At 41.6% G+C, this 24,529-nt stretch overlaps 1 protein-coding gene across 3 annotated transcripts in view; it reads left to right on the top strand.

The window, feature by feature from the left end:
* The window catches only part of cep112 (centrosomal protein 112), a 119,722-nt gene that overhangs the window by 84,288 nt on the left and 10,905 nt on the right, over positions 1 to 24,529 (top strand). For all 3 annotated transcript variants that reach the window (XM_062985093.1, XM_062985094.1, XM_062985095.1), the window contains 3 exons: positions 5,226 to 5,288; positions 10,477 to 10,626; positions 22,806 to 22,895. In XM_062985093.1, coding sequence (XP_062841163.1) covers positions 5,226 to 5,288; positions 10,477 to 10,626; positions 22,806 to 22,895 — 303 coding nt within the window. The remainder of the gene's footprint in view (positions 1 to 5,225; positions 5,289 to 10,476; positions 10,627 to 22,805; positions 22,896 to 24,529) is intronic.

Here is a 24,529-nt window from a genome sequence, read left to right as displayed (position 1 = left end):
TTTTCACAAAAGCAGAAAGAATTTAGATTTTTTTTCACACGGTTCCTTTATACATGACACCGCGCTGCACGTACTACAGTTTACCAGGTGGGTTTTATTAAAATCCAAAAGATTTTCTGTGCTGTCAGGACTCGTCCACCGTCTAACAATAGCGCCTGTCACTAGCTAAAAGCCTAACCGCAACACATACGTTTACTGTATATGTATATAAAACTGATATATTCAGATATAAAGCAATGTGTATTATAAACATGATGGTGTTCAACACCATAGTACAAGACAAACCTATAAGCACAGTCGAGCGTATAGACAATAACTAAACAAACTGTTTTCACGTCTCGACTCCTGCCAGCCATTCACTAACCTAATAAATCAATCAATGCCGCCGAAAGCGTATCTGAGCCAGAGGCTATACAAATATTTGTCAATCCATCGTGAGCGGCTACTACAATGAAGCGACTTACCTGAAATGTGCACGCTGGTATAAGGTCCACACCTTTTTCTGAGAATCAACTTCCTTCTGAGAACTAACTTGTTTATCCTTTTATTTAAATGAAGGGCGTCTGCAGGTGTCTGGGTCCATGCAGGCTTTCTAAAAGATTGCGTGATCAAGGCTGCTTTAGGAAAATATGACTGAATAAACAGTCTGCAGGATTATTTAAATTATGTATGTCCATGTTTTACAGGGTGTCTCATACAAAACCTGCTGTATCATGTTCTAGTGCAGAGGTGGGCAATTAACTTTTCCAAAGGGCCACATGAGAAACTGGGACTGTTGTGGAGGGACGGACCAATAGGGTGAATTTAATTCTGCTCAATATTAATTGTTTTCCTTATAAAAAAGCAGAAAATTGTACAGTTTTGATGAGCTGTTAATGTTAAGAGTAGATGTTACAGTCAGGCAATAGAAATGAGAAGCAGACGGAGTAAAAACATCAACATTATTTTACTATTTAATCAACTGTTACGAAAACTGGTGTGAACAAAATGTGCAGGTTTTATATACACATTTATATGATATTGCTATTTTGTTTAGAGTCTAATTACCCTTATGTGCTGTTTTTCAGCCATAACATTAAAACCACCTCCTTGTTTCTACACTCACTGTCCATTTTATCAGCTCCACTTACCATATAGAAGCACTTTGTAGTTCTACAATTACTGACTGTAGTCCATCTGTTTCTCTGCATGCTTTGTTAGCCCCCTTTCATGCTGTTCTTCAATGGTCAGGACGCTGTTGGCTGGATATTTTTGGTTGGTGGACTATTCTCAGTCCAGCAGTGACAGTGAGGTGTTTAAAAACTCCATCAGCACTGCTGTGTCTGATCCACTCATACCAGCACAACACTTCAAAAACACTTCAAGCAATGAGGGTTAAAGTCCTTGCTCAGGGCCTCAACAGTGGCAACTTGGTGGTGGTGGTACTTGAACCAGCAATCTTCTGTTTACTAGTCCAGTTTGTTCACTGCTAAGCTACCACTGACCTATAATAAAAATGGCCATACAGATTAGTAAGTAGTTTGGAAATTCAACAGATAAACACACCAGGCTCTCCATATTTCTCCTCCTTTGCTGTTGCAGTCCAGCTTTTTCTCCCTCATACGTCCAGACACCAATTTTTTTTAAATGACCTGCAATTTCACTAATTGAATTGCTTCAGTTCTTTATCCTCATTAACTGCGTCAACCAGATTTGGGCCTACCTGGAAACACTAGGTGTAAGACACGAATACAGCCTTGATCGGGAGCCAAACACATTCCATCACAGACTTACTCACTTACACCTGGGGGAAATTCAGAACAACCGTTGGGAAATGGGTTGATATGCGAATACCTGGAAGAAATCCATGTGACCACGGGGGGAACATGCACACTTCTTAGGATCAAACACAGGTTCCAAGGACCCTGAAGCTGTGCAACACCCACTTTACCTGCCGTGGCACCGTGCTGCCTGATTTTAGCAGATTACAGTCACTTTCTTGTTTTCTTTTCCTTGTTATTTTTTGAGTAAGTCCAGACGGCAATCCTGTAGAAGACGGTTCTAAGCGGATCCTGTAAATATAAGATATGAGGCGGATCCTTTAAAACCAAAGTCAGTTTGGATGCTCAAGAATGGCCAAAGCTTTAAAGGACCGGTTTACAGAACGTACCGAGCCCGTTCTTCTGTTCCGAGCAACAAAATACTTCAAAACCTCAGTTAATTTATGCACACACAAAGGACAAGTGAGAAGAACGTGCTGGGAGAATTGTCTTTTAATATTTTTTTCCCCTTCAGTCCTTCATCAGAACAGCAGGCCAGTGGATGTCTGCAGTCCAACACAGGCTGGTTAATTAGGTTTTACTAAGCAGTCCATGCTCTTGCCTTCAAATACACAGCCAGTACTGTTCTTCTGCAGACTTCTAAAGGCCATTTGTTCTGTTTCAGCGGGATTATTAGGTGATTTTTACTTCTGATAGCACTTCGGCGTCTTTATTACAGAACACCTTCGAGAGGACGCAGGTATTAAGCTAAACTGAAACAAGACATCAGTTTCCATGTTCAACATTTTCATTTTCGAGAATAAAAATATTATAAAATTCTAAATTACAAACCAATTAACCTGACAGGTTGCCACTGTTGGGCCCTTGAGCAAGGCCCTTGACCTTCAATTGCTTAGCCAATATACTGTAACGGTCCTGTAGGTCGCTTTGGATAATAAGCATCTACTAAATGCCAAAAATGTCAAATGTAAATAACTAAGGCCTTACCTAATTTACCTGGGGCGGCAAGGTGGCTAAGTGGGTAGCACTGTCGCCTCACAGCAAGAAGGTCCTGGGTTCGATCCCCAGGTGGGGTGGTCCGGGGCCTTTCTGTGTGGAGTTTGCATGTTCTCCCCGTGTCTGTGTGTGTTTTCTCCGGGTGCTCCGGTTATCTCCCACAGTTCAAAGAAGTGCAAGTGAGGTGAATTGGAGACACTAAATTGTCCATGACTGTGTTCGATATAACCTTGTGAAATGATGAATCTTGTGTAACGTGTAACTACCGTGTCTGTCATGAATGTAACCAAAGTGTAAAACATGATGCTAAAATCCTAAAAAACAAACAAACAGACCTAATTTACCTGTTGTTGATATTTCAGACGAACTTTGCAGCTCATACTGCAAGATTTTCATCCAGGATTTCGGACACTGTTGGAACGTTGTTGTTGGCTGTTCTTGGCTGTTAATCAGCCACTGGTGATAATTTCATATTGTGCATTACAAGACCCCCAATCTCTCCTCCCGACCACTGAAAATCTTTCACAATGAGCGATTTTGTCTGCCGCAGCAATATCGGTCCGATTACTGCCCAGATTAACGTTGGCAGGTAGGATGGCGCGTCTCTATAGCAACACAAGCAGCTGAGAGGCTTCAAAGAAAGTATGGCGTGCATTTTTCACCACAACAGCAGGTTATATTTATGCCGTTGTGTCTGTTCTTATATTGATTTCTTTTCCTCTCATCAGGTGGAAAAGCCCTATGGAACTTATAAATAGTGATTGAAAAGAGGTGGTAGCCGAGGGCCGGCTCTGTTGGGCTGGTTTGGGCTCTGTGGTGTGTGTGCGTGTGTGTGTGTGAGTGCTGCTTCAGGTGTTGATGCCTGCAGAAGGCTCTGTCTGTCTTCAGCAGCACTCCGGAAAGCAGCTCGGACAGCAGGGCATCAGCGCGCACACACACACACACACACACACAGCACACGCCCTCCTGGGCCTGTAAATACACAACACGCCTCAAACACACAGCAAGAGCAAAAAAATAGGAGGTTTCTTTAAGACAGGTGTGAATATATCTATACAACATTTCTTTTATATCTATATAAAAAATTTTTTATATCTATAACATTTCTTTTATATCTACAACCCCAAATCAGAAAAAGTTGGGACAGTATGGAAAATGCAAATAAAAAAATGCAGTGTTCCTTACATTACTTTGACTTTTATTTGATTGCAGACAGTATAAAACCAAGATAGTTCATGTTTTATCTGCTTAACTTCATTTAATTTGTTAATAAACATCCATTCCTCCATCGCCCATGATCTTCGATCCCTCAGACGGCACTGAGTACCGCCACTCAACAATAGCTGATATGACCACATGGGCGAGGGATTACTTTGGCAAACCTTTATCAAGCACTACAATACAGAGTTACATGCACAAATGTCACTTAAAACTTTACTGTGCAAAAAAAACCAAAAACCTTATGTTAACCATGTTCAGAAGCGGCGTCGACTTCTCTGGGCTCTGAGGCATCTAGGATGGACCATCACACAGTGGAAATGTGTATTGTGGTCAGTCAGATGAATCAGCATTCCAGGTTTTTTGGGAAAAATGAATCACTGAATCACTTGGTCTCCTCACTGTCAAAACGTTGTTTAAGTGTGGTGAAAAGGAACGGCAACATTACAAAGTGGTAAATACTTTACTGTCCCAACTTTTTTGGAATGTGTTGCAGGCCTGAAATGCAGGAATGGATGTTTATTAATAAATGAAATGAAGTTGAGCAGATAAAACATAAAATATCTCAGGTTCATCCTGTCTGACGTCAAATAAAAGTCAAAGTAAATGTAAGAAACTCTGTGTTATTTGCATTTTCCATTCTGTCCCAACTGTTTCTGATTTGGGGTTGTCTATAAAAAATTTTTGTCCATGTGAACAACAAATGTCAGTTGAACTTTTAGGTGCTGATTTGGGAGCAGGAGCGCCAATTCTCCCACTGATAAAAAGCCTTGATATCTTAAAACCCTGCGGTGATGCCATTGGCCAAATGTGACCATTCTGTATTAAATGTAAATAGTTAACTAGAAATCAATGGCTGCATTGTTCTGGCTGCTGTGGAGAAGTTGGTGCACTGGCCAGCAAGTGATAAGCAAGGGTGTAGAAGAAGGGGGGACTTTTTTTTATATTTTTCACTCCAAATACATTATAGTACTGTACTTTCCCTTTTAAAATGCAAAATCCAAAATGCCATTTGTGCAACTATAAATACACATGAAGTCACTTTCAGTTTTGCAGGGGAGACATTGACCTACACTGACCACCCCCCACACACACATACACCCACCTTTTGTTCATAAGCTGTTGTTGACAGGCATGGCAGTGTGCCCGCCAGACTGCGAGGTTTTGACAGAGTGTATGTGCAGCATTTCCGAGCAGGGTTTCATGTCTCTCCGTCTCATCCTGTCCAATTTTTTTCCTCTGTCATTGCAGGCCAACAGCAGGTTGAAGCAGCTGGAGAAGGAGTACGCTCAGAAGCTGGCCAAGTCCGCACAGGTAAAAACACTCGTCCTCTCCAAAGGATTGTTGGAAAGAATAAACAAACATGAAACGTACGCTAAAGAATCCTCTTCTGTTTTCACTTTACTGAAATACACCTGCACACAATCCCAGACACACAGAGATGGAAGCATACCGTTCCTGCCATCGTTCCCACATCATACCCAGACAAATAAATCAAGATGAAATCAATTCTTTAGCATTTTTCTCGGCCTGATTTCTCAGCTTGGTCTGTTACTCTACATTCAGACTGGCAGTGATGCGATGCAACAAAGCGATTGGCTGTCAGTCATTTTCAGTCAGAGCTGCCGATTTCCAGTGACAGGATGCCGATTTCCATTTTTGGTTCCTAAGCAAAAATATATCACAGACAGTGATGGACTACACAAGGATGTAATTTATAAGCAAGTGAATTACCTCTAGGAACTTCTGATTTTTGGGAACTGGGTGGGAGGGAATATGATTGGTGATCACACTGTGTTTTATATACGCTCTGTATATATTTTTGGCTTGGCATCAGTTAAAGCATGGCAACCATACGTTTGTAGGTGATGATGATGCTTCGGTGTAAATACAGAGTGATAAGTGATCAGGGATTCGGGCGTCGAGGAAAAAAATAGCTCCCGCTCTTAATGGGAATTCTCAATGGGCACAGAAACACCCTGGACAGGGTGCCAGTCCATCACAGGGCAGAAATACACACACACACACACATCTAAGGGCATGACTACATGCCTTTGGACTGTGGGAGTAACCCAGAGCTCCTGGAGGATAGGAGAACATGCAAACTCCACACAGAAAGGACCCAGAGAGCTTCACATGCGAATTGAACCCAGGACCTTGAGCCATCGTGCCAACCCGGGCCAGTTTATATTGTGGCATATTTATGCCTAAACCAGATGCAAAATTGCATTTATTTATTTTTGGAAATCACCGTAATGAACAATGGTTGTTTATATTTTAGTGAAGTGAAAGAAGGCAATAGCATTTTATCAGACATAATTACTCTCTCATTACCTGACCCTGTGTTGTACTTGTTTCTTTTCCCCTCCCGCTCCAGCACTACTTATGTTTAAAACTCCCCCTCGATAGACTCAGGGTTCAAAGTAAGGTTGACAAGCAGACGTGTGAAATCCACGGCCTATTGAGTTTCACATCGGCTCACAACATCAACAAAAACGCCCTGCGAGTGGGTACGAGTAGGACCTTGTGGACGCTTGTCTGTTTTTTTGTCTGATGCTGGGGTTTCTGCTTAGGGAACCACAAGTCATTAATCCTTTTCTTTTTTTTTAAAGCACAAAATTGGCATAAGCTAAACAAACACGGCTTTATTCCTCGTGCTATATCTTCGTGGGAAAGCAGGATTTTGTGTCACTGAAGCAGTGATAGCTCAGTGGTTAAGGTACTGTTGGACCCCTGAGCAAGGCCCTTAACTCTCAATTGCTCAAAATCATGTTTGTACATAATTGTAAGTCGCTTTGGATAAAAGCATCTGCTAAATAAAGTAAATGTGTCATTCTGATTCAACACACCTCCCGCACACACAGGATTTAGTATACCTGTTATTATTATATTTACCATACTCTCCTCACTCGAATTCTTACTTGCACTGTGGAAGCTGATTGTCGGTCTCCGGGATCGTGTTAGGAATGTATTAAAGTGACCTTTCAACCCCAAACAGCTTCCCACTTGTAACCGATGCCCCTGTGTCAAGCTGCATCGTCTCTGTTTGCCCGGGGCCAGTACGGTTGCATGTGTAATGGCCCAATTAAACCCACACCAGGCTGTACATTAGTGTAGAGGGCAGCGTAGCTTGGCCTAAAAACACTCTCACCCTGCTAAGCCTATTTAATTAGTGTCTAGATGGGCAATCCAGCTCATGCGAAGGCCACCCACCTTTGACCCTTTCGGTGTTTGCAACCTACCAGCTATGGATTAGCACCCGCACGAGGCAATGAAGCAAAACTTTATATATAGACCAATCAGATGGTGTCAGTTGCTGAGGTCCAGAGGTGGGCAGTAAGAAGACACTTTGTTTATCTGGTATATTTACTTAAAGAAAAAAATGTTGACAAGAATGAGCTGAAAAGAGTTGAAATCTTGCAAACATAGTTTACTTTTTATTTTTACTTTAAGAAGTTGTGGGGGGGGGGGGGGGCTTCAGGCTTGGCTTCAGGCTTTCGGGTGTTTTTTTTTTTTTTTTTCTCTTAAGCTGAATTTCCAACACTGCATCATTGGACGTTAAGTTTATTCCACAGATCTCAGTTCTGGTAAACTGTGTGTCAAATAAGTAGTTTTGGTGCCATCGCTAATACTGTATAAGCTCTATGTCTTATATTTGTAGCAGGGCACAAGCTTTGTTTTGTCTAAAATCAAGTAACTAGTACGACGTTCCTTTGTTTTATCAAGAGATAGAGCAGGATAATAACTGTTATGTTGTAAATTTGTACTCCTTTCTGATTTAAATAAAAAAACATCAAATATTATTTTGTATGCATGTTAATTAACAGGGCGGCACGGTGGCTCGGTAGGTAGCACTGTCGCCTCACAGCAAGAAGGTCCTGCGTTCGATCCCCAGACGGGGCGGTCTGGGTCCTTTCTGTGTGGAGTGTGCATGTTCTCTCCGTGTCTTTGTGGGTTTCCCCTGGCAGCTCTGGTTTCCTCTCACAGTCCAAAAACATGCAGTCAGGTTAACTGGAGACACTGAGTTGCCCTATAAGTGAAGGGGTGTGTGTGTGTGTGTCTGCCCTGCGATGGACTGGCGTCCCGTTCAGGATGTTACTGTGTGCCTTGAGCCCATTGAAAAGCTGGGATAGCCCCCCCGACCTTATTTGGACAATTGAACAGTACATTGTCTTTCATGTTTTTTAAAGAATGCTAATTTTATAGTCTTATTGAAAACTGTAGACCTGCCCGGATCATATGGAATGTTAGGAAACAACATGATAGCCACTGCTGTTGATTTGCTTTTCTCACCCTCTTATTTTCTTTTATTTGACTTCGTCCTTTTACTTTATGTTTTGAAACTCGCAATGTCCTTTATAATTTGTTTCCATTGTATAGGAAATAGCCTTTATTTTTTAACGAGGTGTTAAATTCAGCAACAAACTGTAATTACGCATGGAGACACGCCAGCATTTTGTTCCCTGTACAGAAAGTGTTCATTTATTTTCACTTAAATCAACAAAACATGGAATTTTACCAGAGGTGCCCAAACCTTTCCGTACGACTGACTTGTTGAGACATTTTAAGACACGTCTTTTTTTTGACAGGACAGGAACTTTCCACTAGGTTGTGATACCTACTGTCAGAGAATTTATGATCTAGCCTTATGCTCATGGCATCTTTCCTATAATTATGATTTTTTTTTTTTGTAATCTGGCCCCCCACCCTGAGCTAATTGAACAGCCTCGGCTTACAACCTTGTGTTCTGATAAACTACAGTGATTGAGGCTCGGAGCATTTCTGGCAGAACCCATCCGCCGTCAAGACATCCCAGCTAGTCCAGCTTCAGTGGGAAGTCCTCTAACTCCAGCCTAAACAGTGGCTGTGAAATTACAGAAGGCGAGTCGGAGCAATTACAGTCGAAAGGGCCTAAATATCAGAGGAAAGATACAGGAATAACAAGAAAGGAGGGATGAGTGTGCGCCTCCAGGCTAAAGACTAGATGCGGGAATCTATATAGCAAAATAATTATTACCAAGAGAACTGATGTTACCATAATAATGGACCGTTTGTCGCTTTCATGTGTTCCGCCCACTGACAAAATAAGCCTAATCTCTCTCTCTGTGGCTGCTCTAAAGTGTTCACTCCCAACTCCCACACAACAAATGGATTTCAGGCAAATGTTCCTGTGAAAGTTTGCACACGATAAACAATTATCTGTCTAGCCTAAAACAGCTGCTTCTGGCTGGCGTTTGCCTTTCCTCTGCTTATAGTCTAAATAAAAGGTTAATTTGACTGGAGCTTTTCAGACAGACCGGTTCTCTTTTTTAATCATCCGACCTTGCCGCAAGTTTACAAAGCAAATGAAAAGTGCTTTTTCAGACTCTGTTGGCATGTTTTGTTTTGAAATGTGCACTGGTTGGTGTGAAGTGCTAAAATGAAAGTGTTATTACAATTCTTTTTTCAGTCTGGGTGTTTTGTGGGGGGGCGGGGGGTGTTGTTGTTTTTCTTCCTCAATAACTGATAACTGAAGCTTAGGTCCAAACCTGCCAGTGGTTTAGGTCCAAACCTGCCTATCAGTTGGTTTGAATGCATTGATATATAATATACAATCAATATATAGTATATACACATACAGTTACACTGTCTGGCACAATCTTTAGCATTTCTGACCATTTATAGTTTCAGGAAACAAGTATTCAAGTATTTCACCACCTTCTGTTGATTTATTGTAATTTAAGTCAAGCTATCTATTTCGAATTTATGCACAAATAATTTTTTATGAATATTAACAAAAAACACCACAGAATAATAATGTTAGTACTTATTTGCAAACTGTTTTTGGCAATGAAAGCCTTGAATCGTCTACAGCATGAAATAATTTGCTTGTAGCATCATTGGAGTTTATTTTAATCATTCCCTTCGCAAATTGTCTATCATTTATAAAAGTTCAGTCTTTTCATTCCTTTTATTTTTATCAACAGCTTTGCAACAAGCAAAGGTAAATTTTAGTACATTTTATGACCGTGTTTAACTTTAGGTAGAATTAGGGTTACAATTATATTACATTGCAACTAGTCATTTTTATAGCTTATACAAAACAAGACGATGTTAAGACCTCGCTGAATGAACTATTTATAATAACGGCAAGATTTATTGCTCACACAGACGCTGTTTTCTCTTGAACATGCCAGAACCTCTAGAATTATTAAGGACTAGTGTAACCTGAGCATTTCTTCTAAATGTGTACTGTAAATGGAATCTAAACTCTATGCATTTGAATAAAAATATTACTTAATCCATGCTATGGATTGGCGTCCTGTCCTGGGAGTTTCTGCTTTGCGCTCGGTGGAGCCGGGGTGAAGCTGGACCCGACATGACAAGTCTAAAGCAGTTGACGAAAATGAAATGTAAAAAAAGAAATATCACTAACACTAGTTACCGTCTAACATTTAAATGGATTTATTTCATTTATAATTATTTTATATCAATTGTACATGTTGTCTGTGTGCGTCTGTAGACAATAGCAGAGCTGCAGACACTGTTGTGTTCGGTGGAAGCGGAGAGCAAACAGACCCAGCAGACTCTGGAGCGACAGCTACAGGACGCACACGCACTCTGGGACGAGGAGAGAAGACAACTTGGCCGGAATGCCGACCTAGCCAGCAAGGCGAGTACACGTACACATGTGTGATGTTGCAGGCCAGTCAAAGTGCCCTGATAACCCTGTTTCACCCTGAAAGCACCTAATTCAACTACACTGATAATAATTTGAGATAATTTGTAGTAATAGTAAAAAACGGAGCTGGTAAAAGAACCAAAGTTGTGTGTTGTTTGTTACTTAGAATCAGATTTACTTTTCAGAACATGTATTGATGATTAGATTCAAAACAAAGACATGTAAGTATATTTTTGGCTTATTGGTACCTGGGTCACAACTATTTTTTGCCATCTTTAACTTTGACTTGAGTCATTTATCACAATAATACTGCTGCTTTAACTATGAGCATTAGGTACGTCATGCAGTGCTGCTGTTTTACTCGTAGTCTTATAGTCAGTTTGAGACACAACCCTTCAGCTTGCCGGCTGTAGCAGCATCCCTAGTGCGCTTCATATGTACTTTTTTTACTCTAGCTAAATCATTTATGTAGAATTGTATATGCTGTCTCTATACACTTTGTATCAGGTTACTTCTCGCTTATGATTCATGTACTGGCTGTTTTTTACTTGTTTTTATCCTACATGCCTTAGTTATGCACTGTTCTTGCATTGTGTCTTGTTTCTGCTCTATTTAAAGTCACAAATAGTCCTCTCATGTTTATTTCTTATGAGACAACAGAGTTTTGTAATGACCTCTAATGATTTATTATAAAATTTGTAAGCCTTAGATAGTGTGCACCCCCTCTGATCACATAAAAACTGCTTGCAAGTGATTAGTTGTTTAGTGTGAGTAGTACAAAGATTCTGGCCTTATACTATCAGATAGAAAAAGGATGTGTTGGTGATACCAGTTTGTACATTCACCTGTTTAATTATATATATTTTAGGGGTAAAAATCCCAATTAACTCATTTTTAAATAATCAGCTTTGAGTCACCGAAATAGCCTTATGGAGTATAATCAGCCTGTGAGATCTATCCAATTATCGCAGAATAAACGTCCGTGCATTTTGAGTGTGTGAACCGTTCACCGGCCTTATTACTACAAAGCCCAAGAGTTAACCACTTAGCTAATGAGGCTCCAATTAATAACTGACTTGTTGATCAAAGTCCAAGCACTGGAGAAATCTGGCTGATAACTGTGTGTGTGTATTTTAGCAGGAATAAAGGAGAAGGAGCCAGTTAGTGTTTAGGCGGTACAACCATTGCAAGCGAACGTTATTTCCAGACTGCACACTTCAAAGGCAGATTATGAAACCAAAGGCCCTGAAACAAGAAAAAAAATGAGAGGGGGAGGCAAAACATCAAAGTGTGGTACATTTAAATGCAATAATCCCTAAATGTTTGTTGTCAGTGCACCGAGTCATATCAGATGTCCCTTTCCCTGCGTGCTGTTTGCTCTAAATCTCCAGTCAGGGAGCTTCTCCTTGCTCTAATTGTTCCTGCAAAGCTGCTTAAGACAGAAAATGAGACCTTCAAACTGCACGATCCTCTTATTTCTCTTTAACTGTGGTTTTTCTCTCAGTTTGATCTTTGTAGCTGTAAATATCTCAGACTCTGCTGCTGTCTATACAGAACAAAGCTTCATTCTATGGCCAGCAGTATGTGGAGACCTGACCATGAGCTTGTTGGACTTTCCATTTTAAAAGAATAGGCATTAATATGGAGTTGACTCCCCACTTGCTACAATAACCACTGTCTCCACTGTTCTGGGAAGAATTTTCACAAAATTTTGGACTGTGTCTGTAGGATTTTGCATCCCTAATGCTAAGCTCACCCTACATGACTTACAAGTTTTCAAATCGCTGTACAGTGCACACTACATAACCTGATCTCTTGTAATCGGGAGACTTTTCAGTCGTTGTGGTTTCCACATTACACGACTGACCCGCAATAGGAGGTCACACACTACACAATCTATCACCAGGAGGAATCCCAGTCCAGTCTGTCTGGTCTCCCAAACTACGTACGCGAGAGTACGCATCAGATGCTCCCTCGTTATTCAGTCAGGCACCTAAGTTGGAGCATTTGAAGGTATCCAAGAATTCAAACAGCCTTCTTCTTAGGAGTGTAGGATGACGTCAAATGCGTATGTACAGAGTTTACTAGGTTTTCGGACAGACCCCATGCCTTGGTGGCTCAGAGCCTCCATTACAATTTCTCCTTAAATTGTTTAATGGTGTCAGGGCTCTGGAGTTTCTCCTCCAACTTGTCAAACCAGGGGCACCGTCATGCTATAACAGCAAAAAAGCTGTTGCCACAAAGTTGAAAGCATATAATTGCTTTAATACAGTTTTTTGTTAACTGTAGGGGAAGGGTGTGGCTGAAACACCTGAAATCAATAGTTTGGATGGGTGTAGACATACTTCTAGTAATATGGTGTGTGTGTGTGTGTGTGTGTGTGTGTGTGTGTGTGTGTGTCTTTAATATGGAAAAATACTTTACTAGGAGTTTTGCTGGAAAAGGTTATTTTACAGTAACAATGACTCAAATGGTAAACGACTCAGACACATGCACTGTAAATATTCAGTGATATTTCTTTATTACTGAACACTAACTAAAAATATGAGGAACTTGTATTATCGGCATTGTTCAAAGCCGAACAGATAATACAGATAATTACTTATACGCATAACTATGATTTTTCTCACACAAAAACACTGACGTAAATATTCGTCTTCATTGTGATGGAAAGGGTGTGTGAAATAATCACCTCATTTGCATAGCAAGACTTGCTTTGTCTAAACAGAACCGTAAATCCTTAATGCACATAAAGCCGAAGCTGCAGTGCAGGATTTTTCCAGCACGCATCATCGTATAGACTGGTGCAGACTGGAACCTGAAAAGCTTCTTCTGCCGTTCGCTCTTTCGAAGAATTACTTTTTAGGGGTGCAGTCGTCGTCAACGGTGTCGTTGTTTCCTATGGAGTGTGGCTCGCTCAAAGTTTACCTGATTGAACTTTGATCCAGTTTGCCGCTGACCTTTTCAAAGCACCTCCAGTGAGACAAAATGTTTGATATGATGTGATAAAAGCGACTCTGGCAGAATGATCAAAGCTTACCGTGACTTATTGTGTTAAAACAATGAGCGAGGAATTGTATTATTGGAGAGAACTTATGAGCAGTAATAATGAAGAAAAGTTTAGTGCTCCTGTGTTGTTCCTTTGGTACATTAAGCCACAATAAGAGTTTTAGACTCTCTTGGAAAAGCTGATTCTCACTATTTTTTAGCACCCTGAGCTATAACACAAGTTTAAAAGTGAAACAGTAAGGAAAATTTAGCTAAACACAGATACATGTGGATGGTTTTAGAGTGGATTTGATGGTTATTTCAGACAAATGCAGATTCGTGTCGTGGTGCATTTTAATTACAATTACATTTTCGACATTTAGCAGATGCTGTTATCCAGAGCAACTTACAGAAGTGCTTCCATAGTAATAATAATAATAATAATAATACATTTTATTTATATAGCGCTTTTCAAGATACTCAAAGACGCTTTACATAAGACAAATAATCAAAACAAATACGTACATACACCATACAAATCATAGTACAAAATCAAAATAGTACATCAACATCAAGAATAATTAAGATAAAAACAAAGAGAGCAGCATAAGACAGTTCATTAAAAATTAGCTAAATTATGAGAGAGAACAACAAATATAGAACAATGAAATACAGTTATATTATATAATATAATATTATATATATTATATATAATATAGTACATTACCATACTCTGGTTTAAGTAGACAAGGAACACTAAATCATTTACATTTTTGGCATTTAGTAGATGCTTTTATCCAAAGCGACTTACAGGACTGTGACAGTATATTGTCTAAGAAATTGAGGGTTAAGGGCCTTGCTCAGGGGCCCAACAGTGGCAGCCTGACAGTAGTGGGGCTTGAATCAGCAACCTTTTAATTACTAGTCCAGCATCTTAACCACTAGACTACAATACTTTACATGACTTTTTACCACACCGCTTAAGCCAAGCGCTGAACAAAGCGGCAGTTTGTGCTGAGGCTCGCGTTGAGCGAAGTGCAAAACACTTCTAATGTAAATGCCACGGCACGTCAGAGTTCCCACAACGTCCCATCTCATGAGAAGTGATTAAGAGCTTTCTGTTAGCTCAGCTTCTGCTTCTAGTTCTTCTTTCACTGGACCAGCATAATCTGTCAGCACCAATAATTTTATCTTCCTGTCTGGATCCCCCTTTAAAATTAAAAAAGTAGGATCAAGAACGAGTTTGAGCTGCCTGATTGACAACAGCATGTGCTGCATGTTCTGTTGTAAAGTCTGTGACTGTTGTGGCCCCCACTCCAGAGCACCTCTAGAGCAGTACACTTATCATAAAGGAAACGCATGAGTGTGATGGGGCGAAGAAGTTCCAGCCACAGGTTTCAGTGTCTTCTACCGTGGGCTACATTTCTCTCATATATCTTTTCTCACAACCCAGTCCCAGTACCGAATGTGGAACTGGAACTTCCACTACAGTGGGGGGAAGTACAGGGGTTGGACAAAATAACTGAAACACCTGTCATTTTAGTGTGGTAGGTTTCATGGCTAAATTGGACCAGTCTGGTGGCCAATCTTCATTAATTGCACATTGCACCAGTAAGAGCAGAGTGTGAAGGTTCAATTAGCAGGGTAAGAGCACAGTTTTGCTCAAAATATTGCAATGCACACAACATTATGGGTGACATACCAGAGTTCAAAAGAGGACAAATTGTTGGTGCACGTCTTGCTGGCGCATCTGTGACCAAGACAGCAAGTCTTTGTGATGTATCAAGAGCCACGGTATCCAGGGTAATGTCAGCATACCACCAAGAAGGACAAACCACATCCAACAGGATTAACTGTGGACGCAAGAGGAAGCTGTCTGAAAGGGATGTTCGGGTGCTAACCCGGATTGTATCCAAAAAACATAAAACCACGGCTGCCCAAATCACGGCAGAATTAAATGTGCACCTCAACTCTCCTGTTTCCACCAGAACTGTCCGTCGGGAGCTCCACAGGGTCGATATACACGGCCGGGCTGCTATAGCCAAACCTTTGGTCACTCGTGCCAATGCCAAACGTCGGTTTCAATGGTGCAAGGAGCGCAAATCTTGGGCTGTGGACAATGTGAAACATGTATTGTTCTCCGATGAGTCCACCTTTACTGTTTTCCCCACATCCGGGAGAGTTACGGTGTGGAGAAGCCCCAAAGAAGCGTACCACCCAGACTGTTGCATGCCCAGAGTGAAGCATGGGGGTGGATCAGTGATGGTTTGGGCTGCCATATCATGGCATTCCCTTGGCCCAATACTTGTGCTAGATGGGCGCGTCACTGCCAAGGACTACCGAACCGTTCTGGAGGACCATGTGCATCCAATGGCGGTGCCGTGTATCAGGATGACAATGCACCAATACACACAGCAAGACTGGTGAAAGATTGGTTTGATGAACATGAAAGTGAAGTTGAACATCTCCCATGGCCTGCACAGTCACCAGATCTAAATATTATTGAGCCACTTTGGGGTGTTTTGGAGAAGCGAGTCAGGAAACGTTTTCCTCCACCAGCATCACGTAGTGACCTGGCCACTATCCTGCAAGAAGAATGGCTTAAAATCCCTCTGACCACTGTGCAGGACTTGTATATGTCATTTCCAAGACGAATTGACGCTGTATTGGTCGCAAAAGGAGGCCCTACACCATACTAATAAATTATTGTGGTCTAAAACCAGGTGTTTCAGTTATTTTGTCCAACCCCTGTAGGTCTCAATGTAGTGGGTCATACTGATTTTCCAGTGTGTTGGAGTTTTCACTTAATTGGCGGGCCGGCACGGTGGCTCGGTGGGTAGCACTGTCGTCTCACAGCAAGAAGGTCTTGGGTTTGATTCCCAGGTGGAGTGGTCCAGGTCCTTTCTGTGTGGAGTTTGCATGTTCTCGCCGTGTCTGTGTGGATTTCCTCCCACAGTCCAAAGACGTGCAAGTGAGGTGAATTGGAGATACAAAATTGTCCATGACTGTGTTTGACATTAAAGACTTGAACTGATGAATCTTGTGTAACCAGTAACTACAGTTTCTGTCATGAAGATTCAAAGTGAGTAAAATATGACATTAAAATTCTAATAAATGAATTAATTATTATTATATTGTTATTATTAGTATCAGGCCTGCCGATTATGCTGATTACATGAGCAATTGAACAAACAGGTACCTGCAGATATCAGAGATGATCAGATTATTTGTGTATATGTAAATATAGTATATATATATATGTATATTTTTCTCTGTCTCTCTATTCATGGCCCTGTCATCTCCCCAGAGGTGGGAGCGTTTTCCTCCTCCTCTCTTACACACTTTCTCAAATACACCTTCTTTTCATCGTACCCACTCGACTCGCTCTGTAAACTATGACTCACCAGGAGTCTCAGTAATCTGATGGATCCCACACGTCTGCTCACTCAGGTTCCAGCTTAAAGGGGTTTAGGTCACATCCCGCACTCTTTGGGTTGATAGTAGAGTGGAGTTGTGGGAACTCTGGTTTAAACATGCCTGATGCCCGAGCTGTAAATGAGTCCTGACACGCACTGCAGTTCTGACTCACAGATTCGAGATGAGAATAGTCTGTCTGGTCCCAAACTGGAACTGAGGAGTGGAGAGATGGTGTAATTGGTGCGGATCTGATGTAGGTCAGTGCAACATGCTTAGCAAGAAGAGTGAAGGCTGTGATGTGCTTTTTCAGAAGTGCGTCTGAGACCAGCCAGGAGGAACGTCTGACAGCCTGGAGCTTTGATGGTTTAACTCAACAGTCTTGTGAAAGCTGAACTTTTTTCAGACATAATAAACACTTTTTGGTAATTAAAAAACAGTTAAAAGTGAAGTTTCCAAACTTCATGGCTTCTTCTTAAGTGCTTTTTTGACTGTCCAGAGGCATCATATGATTGTACCAGTCATATTTACCTAAAACACAGCCTTTAATGTTACTATTAAGGCCCATAAAATCCCATCACAGTGCTTTTGAATTCGACCGACTCATGAGGTTTTTTTTTTAATGCAGCCAAAAAATAATGAAGCCTAAAAAATTTTTTCTGTTTTATTTATGCATTTTCTCTAATTTTCTCCCAATTTAGTGTAGTCAGTTTGTCTTCCGCTGCTGGGGGATGCCTGATTGCAGTCGAGGTGGGTATATTGCTGCATGCAGCCCTTTTGCGGAACCCTTTTTCACCAATGCATTCTGCCCAGGCGCCTTTCTATCTGCCAATCAGGGTCCTTACATAGCATTTTGAAGACCCCACCCACACATAGTCCAGTCATCCCTCCCTGCGGGCACTGCCAATTATGCCCGCTAGATGGCGCCCAACCGACTGGTGGCAAAGCCGAGTTTCGAACCGAGGAGTTCAGAATCTCGGTGCTGGTGTGCTAGCGGAATATCCCGCTGCGCCACCTTGGCACCCCATAGAATTTTCAACTGCAACACATTGCAGGTGTTTGGCTACAGTTACAAATAAAAAAGCCTGTTTTAGTGCTCTAACCTGTAGGAATAGCATAGAATAGGTTCCTATTTTGCTATATTGGCCAAATGATTATATCCTGATAAATTAATCTTTTATGGACAGAACAGTTGCTAATGTGGCTGTAAGTGTTACACCAAGATTACTACTTTAACTGTGGCATTTGGGGGGGCGGCTTGTTGGCTCGGTGGGTAGCACTGTTGCCTCACAGCAAGAAGGTTCTAGGTTCGATTTCCAGGTAAAGTGGTCCGGGTCCTTTCTGTTTCCTCCGGGAGCTCCGGTTTCCTCCCACAGTCCAAAAACATGCAAGTGAGGTGAATTAGAGATGCTAAACTGTCCATTTCTGTGTTTGACATTAAACTTAATCTGATGAATCCTGTGTAGCCAGTAAACTACCTGTTCTGTCTGTCATGAATGTAACATAATGACATGAATGTAAAACATGACGTTTAAATCCTAATAAATACATAAATAACTGTAGCTTTTGATTATACATACCAGTATATGATCTAAAAGAGGCCACCAGGGCTTCAGCAAACCACAGAAGATGTGGTAGACCGAGCTCAAGCAGATTCGCTCTTACACAGATGCCCCCGATTATCCGTTTCTCACGTCTTTGGCTCGGTGACACCTCTGTAACCCCTCAGCTCTTTTTGACTGCTTTTATAACAAGTGTTGATCTTTGCGTTCTCATGTTCACAGAGACAGTTACAGATGTCTTTTGACCTTGAAATGTGGTTACTAAGCATTTCCAAATACGGAAGGAGGTAACACACATTGAGGTGGTACTGGTGTGCATGTACATGGGTGTTATGGGGGTGTTTGGGGGGGGGGGGGGGTGTTGAGTGTATATTCATGGAAAAAAAGAACCATTCAGAAGGCCAGAACACAGCTGAAGATGACAATTCAATGTGATGTTCTTATTTCTCTGTATGGGACAATAGACCAGTTATCATGTTTTATACAGACCTATTGACAAAATGTTGACCAACTGCCCAAAGTTAGATAGAATGACTTTATTCGTCATATATACATATACAGAAGTACAGTACAACTAAAGCTGAGGTCAGAGCACAGGGTCAGCCACCGGCGCCCCTGGAGCAGACAGGGTTGCTTAAGGGCCCATCAGTGGCCGCATAGCAGAGCTAGGATTCGAACTCTCAACCTTTCAGTTGATAGCCCAAAGCTCTACCCACTAGGCCACCACTGAATAAGGATTAAATAACTCTATCCTTTATTTTTGTAAAAGTTCCAACTCCTTTTTTGACTGTTGTTACCACATACCGTGCTAGTTTAGGGTAGCACAGCAAGGACAGAAATTAATTTGTTCTAATTTGTTTATATATTTTTTCAAACAGAGCTTTTAACAGCGGCGGGTCTGCATTAATTACTCCACAACACACACAAGCTCATTCTCTCTCATGCCACAGACCGTCTTTTGTGTTTTAAGTCTGTTCAAGGATTTCTAAAGACGTGCTGGTATGCACAGGTCTTGGCGGGAAAAGCAGCGGAGGGTGGTGGGGGCTATTGAACTGTTATTGTTTGAAAGGCAAGGCTCGTAAGCGGCCTTCACAGCACCGGAGCCACCGCAGAGAACGAAACAAAGCCAGAGCAAAGGGAGGGGGGAAGAAAGAAAGCTTTAAAGACATACAAACCCAACCCCTCCTTTATATCCAGCTGCGCCAGAGGAGAAATGAAGCAAACCTCTAAATCTCTTCCAGCACCCAACACCTCTCTCTTCTCTTTATTCCTCCTGCTCTGCTCTTTTAACATTCTTTGTCGTTTTCTTTTCCACATTTTTTGAACTTTGGAGCAATGTCAGGTGACACAGCTGTAGTTGCAGTAGCTGTGTAGAATAGTGAAAGACAATCTTTCCGGTTGTACTTTAATTGAAGCAGCTCCGACGAGTCGACTCGTCGGTCAGTTAACAGGTTAAATAGGTGTGACAGAGTAGAGACTTCACCAAACTTTGCTGGAGCTCAGCGGTCACCAACCTTTTTTACACCACGGACCAGTTTCTTATAAGATATAATTTCACAAACCTTATAAAATTATAAGACGAGCATAATAAAAAACACAAAAGGCATAACAGTATTACTCACCAATGATGGAAAATTAGTGGGAACCCGCAGCTTATTAAAAGACAGTTCATTTTTTCCAAAGTAAAACATCTTTTAAAGTGTGATTGTGGCCCGGTGGTTGGGACCACTGCTCAAGCTGCTTTAAACGGTGGTCATGAAGCAACCAGAAGGCTGCCAGAAAACTCACCATAAATCAAGTCCATTAAAGGATCTCCCCTGATGACTGACAGCCCACCTCTAGGAATCAGTACCATACCAGTATTGAGCTATACTTATAGAACTTGTCGTTACTGATACCACCTCTGTCCACCATTAAGCCTTCCTCATTATTTTCATTCATTTTATAATCAATCAACTACAAGACCACAGCAAAAGAGACTGGGTTGAGCAGGCCCTCTATTTGATGAGAATATAATACAATGAGAACTTTATTTGTCATATATACATATACACGAGTACAGTACAATAAAAAAAAAATTTCACGTATCCTAGCTTATTCGGAAGCTGGGGTCAGAGCGCAGGGTCAGCCATTGTACGGCGCCCCTGGAGCAGATAGGGTTAAGGGCCTTGCTCAAGGGCCCAACAGTGGCCGAACAGCAAAGCTCTGATTCAAACTCTCATCCTTTAGATTAATAGTCCAAAGCTCTACCCACTAGGCTATCATTGTCCCATGATGTGCACCCAAGAGATGTAAAGTCTAGGGTACCTGTGTTATTCTTTTTAGACAAGAATACAAGATCTGTGCAACAAGAGAAGATCTGAAGGACCTTTAAACCTGAGTACTGAGGTGGTTCCTATAGTCATTAAGTAATTTAACCCATTGTTAAATGATCTCTTTAATCTAAACTTTGGGAAAGTTTTTGAAATCTGCAAATTAAAATCTCACACGTTGAGCCGTCTGGTGCAAACAAAACATGAACAAGAGTTTAAACAAAGCGGGAGCCAAAGAGTCTTTTATCTTGCATCCCCTTTCTCCTTTTCTCTTTTTGTCGCTTTCACCCGAGGGAAACATACTTGCCTTATCTTTACACCAGGACCACCCAGGAAAGATGACTCGGCTCTCACCTTTTTTTGTTTGTTAGTGTGTGTAGGCATTACTGCTGTGTACATGGGAGGGCGTCTTTAAAACCTTTTAACTCCCCTCGCTTGCATCTTTGCATTCCTGCAGGTTCGTGCAGGTGTGCTACATTTATGGCATGTGTTCTATACTAATATACTGCACATCTGCTAAAGAACTGCTGAGAATAAAGGAGATGGCTACAGCTTCTTTCTTATTCGGTCTTATTTTTTACTGGCTAGATACATTCGAACCCCCTCCAGAAACACAAATGTTCCCCGTGTGCTCCCTGTTGAGATCGATCCGATACTGGTTGGCTGATAAAAAGCATATCGGCCTGGCCATCTGGACCCTGTTTGGAGAGATTCTCCATAGCAAATGCCATGTTCACGCCTAGAGAAGAATGCAGCACCTTTCCCCTGCCCCTCCTGGAAAGTTTATCGATACATAAAAACAATGCAACTCAAACTTGGTGTACCTAGGTTCATTAAACAGAGGCTTCGTTGTCAGCAGGTTCTTTTGTCTTTTTATGGTAGTCTGGGTGAAGGGTTACACAACTCCAGTTTTGAAGTGCCAGAGTCCAACACAGTTTTCTAATTTCCCTGTTTTCTGATACACCTGATTCAACTCATCACTTAATTACCAGGTTTAGTAGGTGTGATAGACGTGTGATCTGGACTCTGGCCCTTGTCGTGCACCCATGTCCTGGCTGCTGGAGACATTGGCCATAAAGCAATTAAGACTAACAGATACCTCGCCATGAATCATCTTAACCCACTCTTTTTGCACACTAACAAGACGTTCCTCTATAAGAAAACGCTTCATATCCAATGAGAACCAAATTACATACATTTTGCTTTCCAAAAGTAGTTCCATGCCAGCACAGTGCCATTTGGGTTCTGAAACCCTCATGCTATATGCACCAAATATAAAACAGGCTTGCTTGACCATCCTACTGCTCTGACTCTTTATGTCAGACCTTTTCTCTGGCTTTTTTAAAGCAGGCCATTAAGGCACATCCAATTGGGTGATCTTTGTACCAGGGTGGAACGCCCAAACTATTCCGATGGCCTGAGCATTAGTTTGTTGGATGTCTCACTTCAAAACAAGAGCATTTATGTAAGCCTGCTCCACTTTTATAGAATACCACATATAGAATACCCATATACTCTAAATCCAGATGTGTACTGTAAACATATGGTCCACAGTGCCTAGTATAAACTGTGCCTGCCTTTACTGCTGTTTGTTGTAGACATTTATCTGAGTTAAAGTCCTTGATCTGCTCTGCTGTTTTTTGGCCTTACACTCAAAATCGTTGAAATGCATTTCAGACTTCTTGAAGAAAGACAGATGTGTGAGTTTCTCTGAAGAACCTTATCTCTCACTGCCAGTTTATGACAGATCTGATGGATTTTACCATCTGTCAGAAGGACGCTTGATAATGTTATTGACAGAGATGATGCAGACGTTCCTGAAATCAAAACAAGATTTTTTCACCATAGTCACATCTCTCTCTCTCTTTCCTCCCCCCCCTCTTCTGTACTGTAGGTTCTCCAGGAGCGTGTGGAGAACTTGCAGAAGCAGCTACGTGCTTCCGAGAAGAAGCTAATGAGCCGGGAGCTGGAGACCCAAGAACAGGTACGTCTGTGCACCACAGTGACTACAAAAGCTTGGGGTTCATGGACCTCACCTCCCAGCTGCTGCAGGGCCTGGTGAGACCTGGATCTTCCTGCTCACAATCACTGATATGAGCCCACATACATTCCACACATGCCTGGAGATCCAGCTTCAATGGCCAGCAGCCCCAGGCCAGGAATGCCTTCACTAGCTGTAGATTAAACCTAAGCTAATAACAGGACTGCTTTGACCTTGAGACAAAAGAAAGAGAAGAAAGCGAGTATTTAACTGAATGTGTTTTCGTCTTATGATACTGTTAAGACACCCTGATGTCTTGTAAAACGTCTGCTTTGTGGCAACCATAACTCCGCACTTCTAATACTTACTGTGGAAAAGGCCAAAGCATCTGCTGAACTTGGCTTGCTCTTCACAGCAGCTGCAGAGAATTGGCACCTTCTCGCTCTGTCGAGCACTAAAAATTCCTTTCATCTAAAGGAACACCAATAGATCACTAGCTTTGACTAGATGAGTTATGGAAAGCATAGACCAGACACCAGACAGTCAGAGCCATCGTTCAATTGGCTAGACGGCTTCAAGCATCTGCACGTTGATTTGAGAGCAGACCGGTGGTGTTAATTGAAAGCGTAAGCTCCCTCTTATTGTCTGGTCTCCCTTTACGGTTGATACATGGCAATCAACTGGGACTTTTTGCGTACATCCAGAACCCGTGTTTACTCTTGACTCTTGATTTTTGTCAAACGAGGGCCTCCTCTACCCCTTCATCGGGCGTTTGACAACAGGGCCCCATCTACAGCTTTCCTAGAGTGGAAAAACCTGCAAAGAACATCGACTCCCACCTCATAAACCTGCATACCGATCTAAAACCCTCCCCAGGTCAACACACGTTCTCCGTCAGCGTGTGCGTGTATGCACTTTTGTACATATGTGAGGAAAGAAGGGCAGAGAGGCCTACTCTTTCTTTTCCATGCTGTGATATTGTCCCACTTTATCTTCCAAGCCATGTCTTTGTAATACTATCTGCAGCATTAAAGAAAGACTTCTTTTCTGTACAGACTTCAAACAGATGTTCTCTTGTAGAGACTCTTCCAGGCCCCTTCATGCCTGCTTGGCATAAAATGCCAGGAATGGCCTTCTAGAGTGCTGCACAGTCTACACTGCCACGCTGGTTGAAAAGATTAGGGATTTGAAGTGCTAGATAAAGCGAAGTACATTGTGACACAGGCGTCCTCCAATTTATCTCCTCTTGAAGAGGTGAAGGCAGTTATGGTCTTAATGGATTTGATTTGACTTCAGCTGAAGCTCTTGCTGCTTCAATAGTAGTCTTATTTGTGAATTAAAGTTTTATATTTAAGTTGTGTTTATATTTTAGTCATAGGTTTTTTTATACTGGTTTATTCTGTTTTGCTTGTCAACCTGGTCTGGATGCAGTTCATTATTTCTCCATTGTATTGTCCCAGTTTGCAATCTCTCCATGCCTTTTTTCATCATTTTCAATAACTGCTGTATCCTTGACAGGGCTTTGGTGGGGCCGATCCTATTCCTGAGCCCAGCAAAGTCCAGAACAAGCTCACTATAAATACTATATGTAGATCAAATGTGTCATTTTCACAACCAACAGTGAAACTTTTAATGGA

This window comes from Trichomycterus rosablanca, chromosome 22 (genome assembly GCF_030014385.1).
Source record: "Trichomycterus rosablanca isolate fTriRos1 chromosome 22, fTriRos1.hap1, whole genome shotgun sequence".
NCBI lineage: Eukaryota > Metazoa > Chordata > Actinopteri > Siluriformes > Trichomycteridae > Trichomycterus > Trichomycterus rosablanca.
The sequence above is the reverse complement of the archived record's forward strand: the minus strand, read 5'-3'. Positions and strand labels throughout refer to the sequence as shown.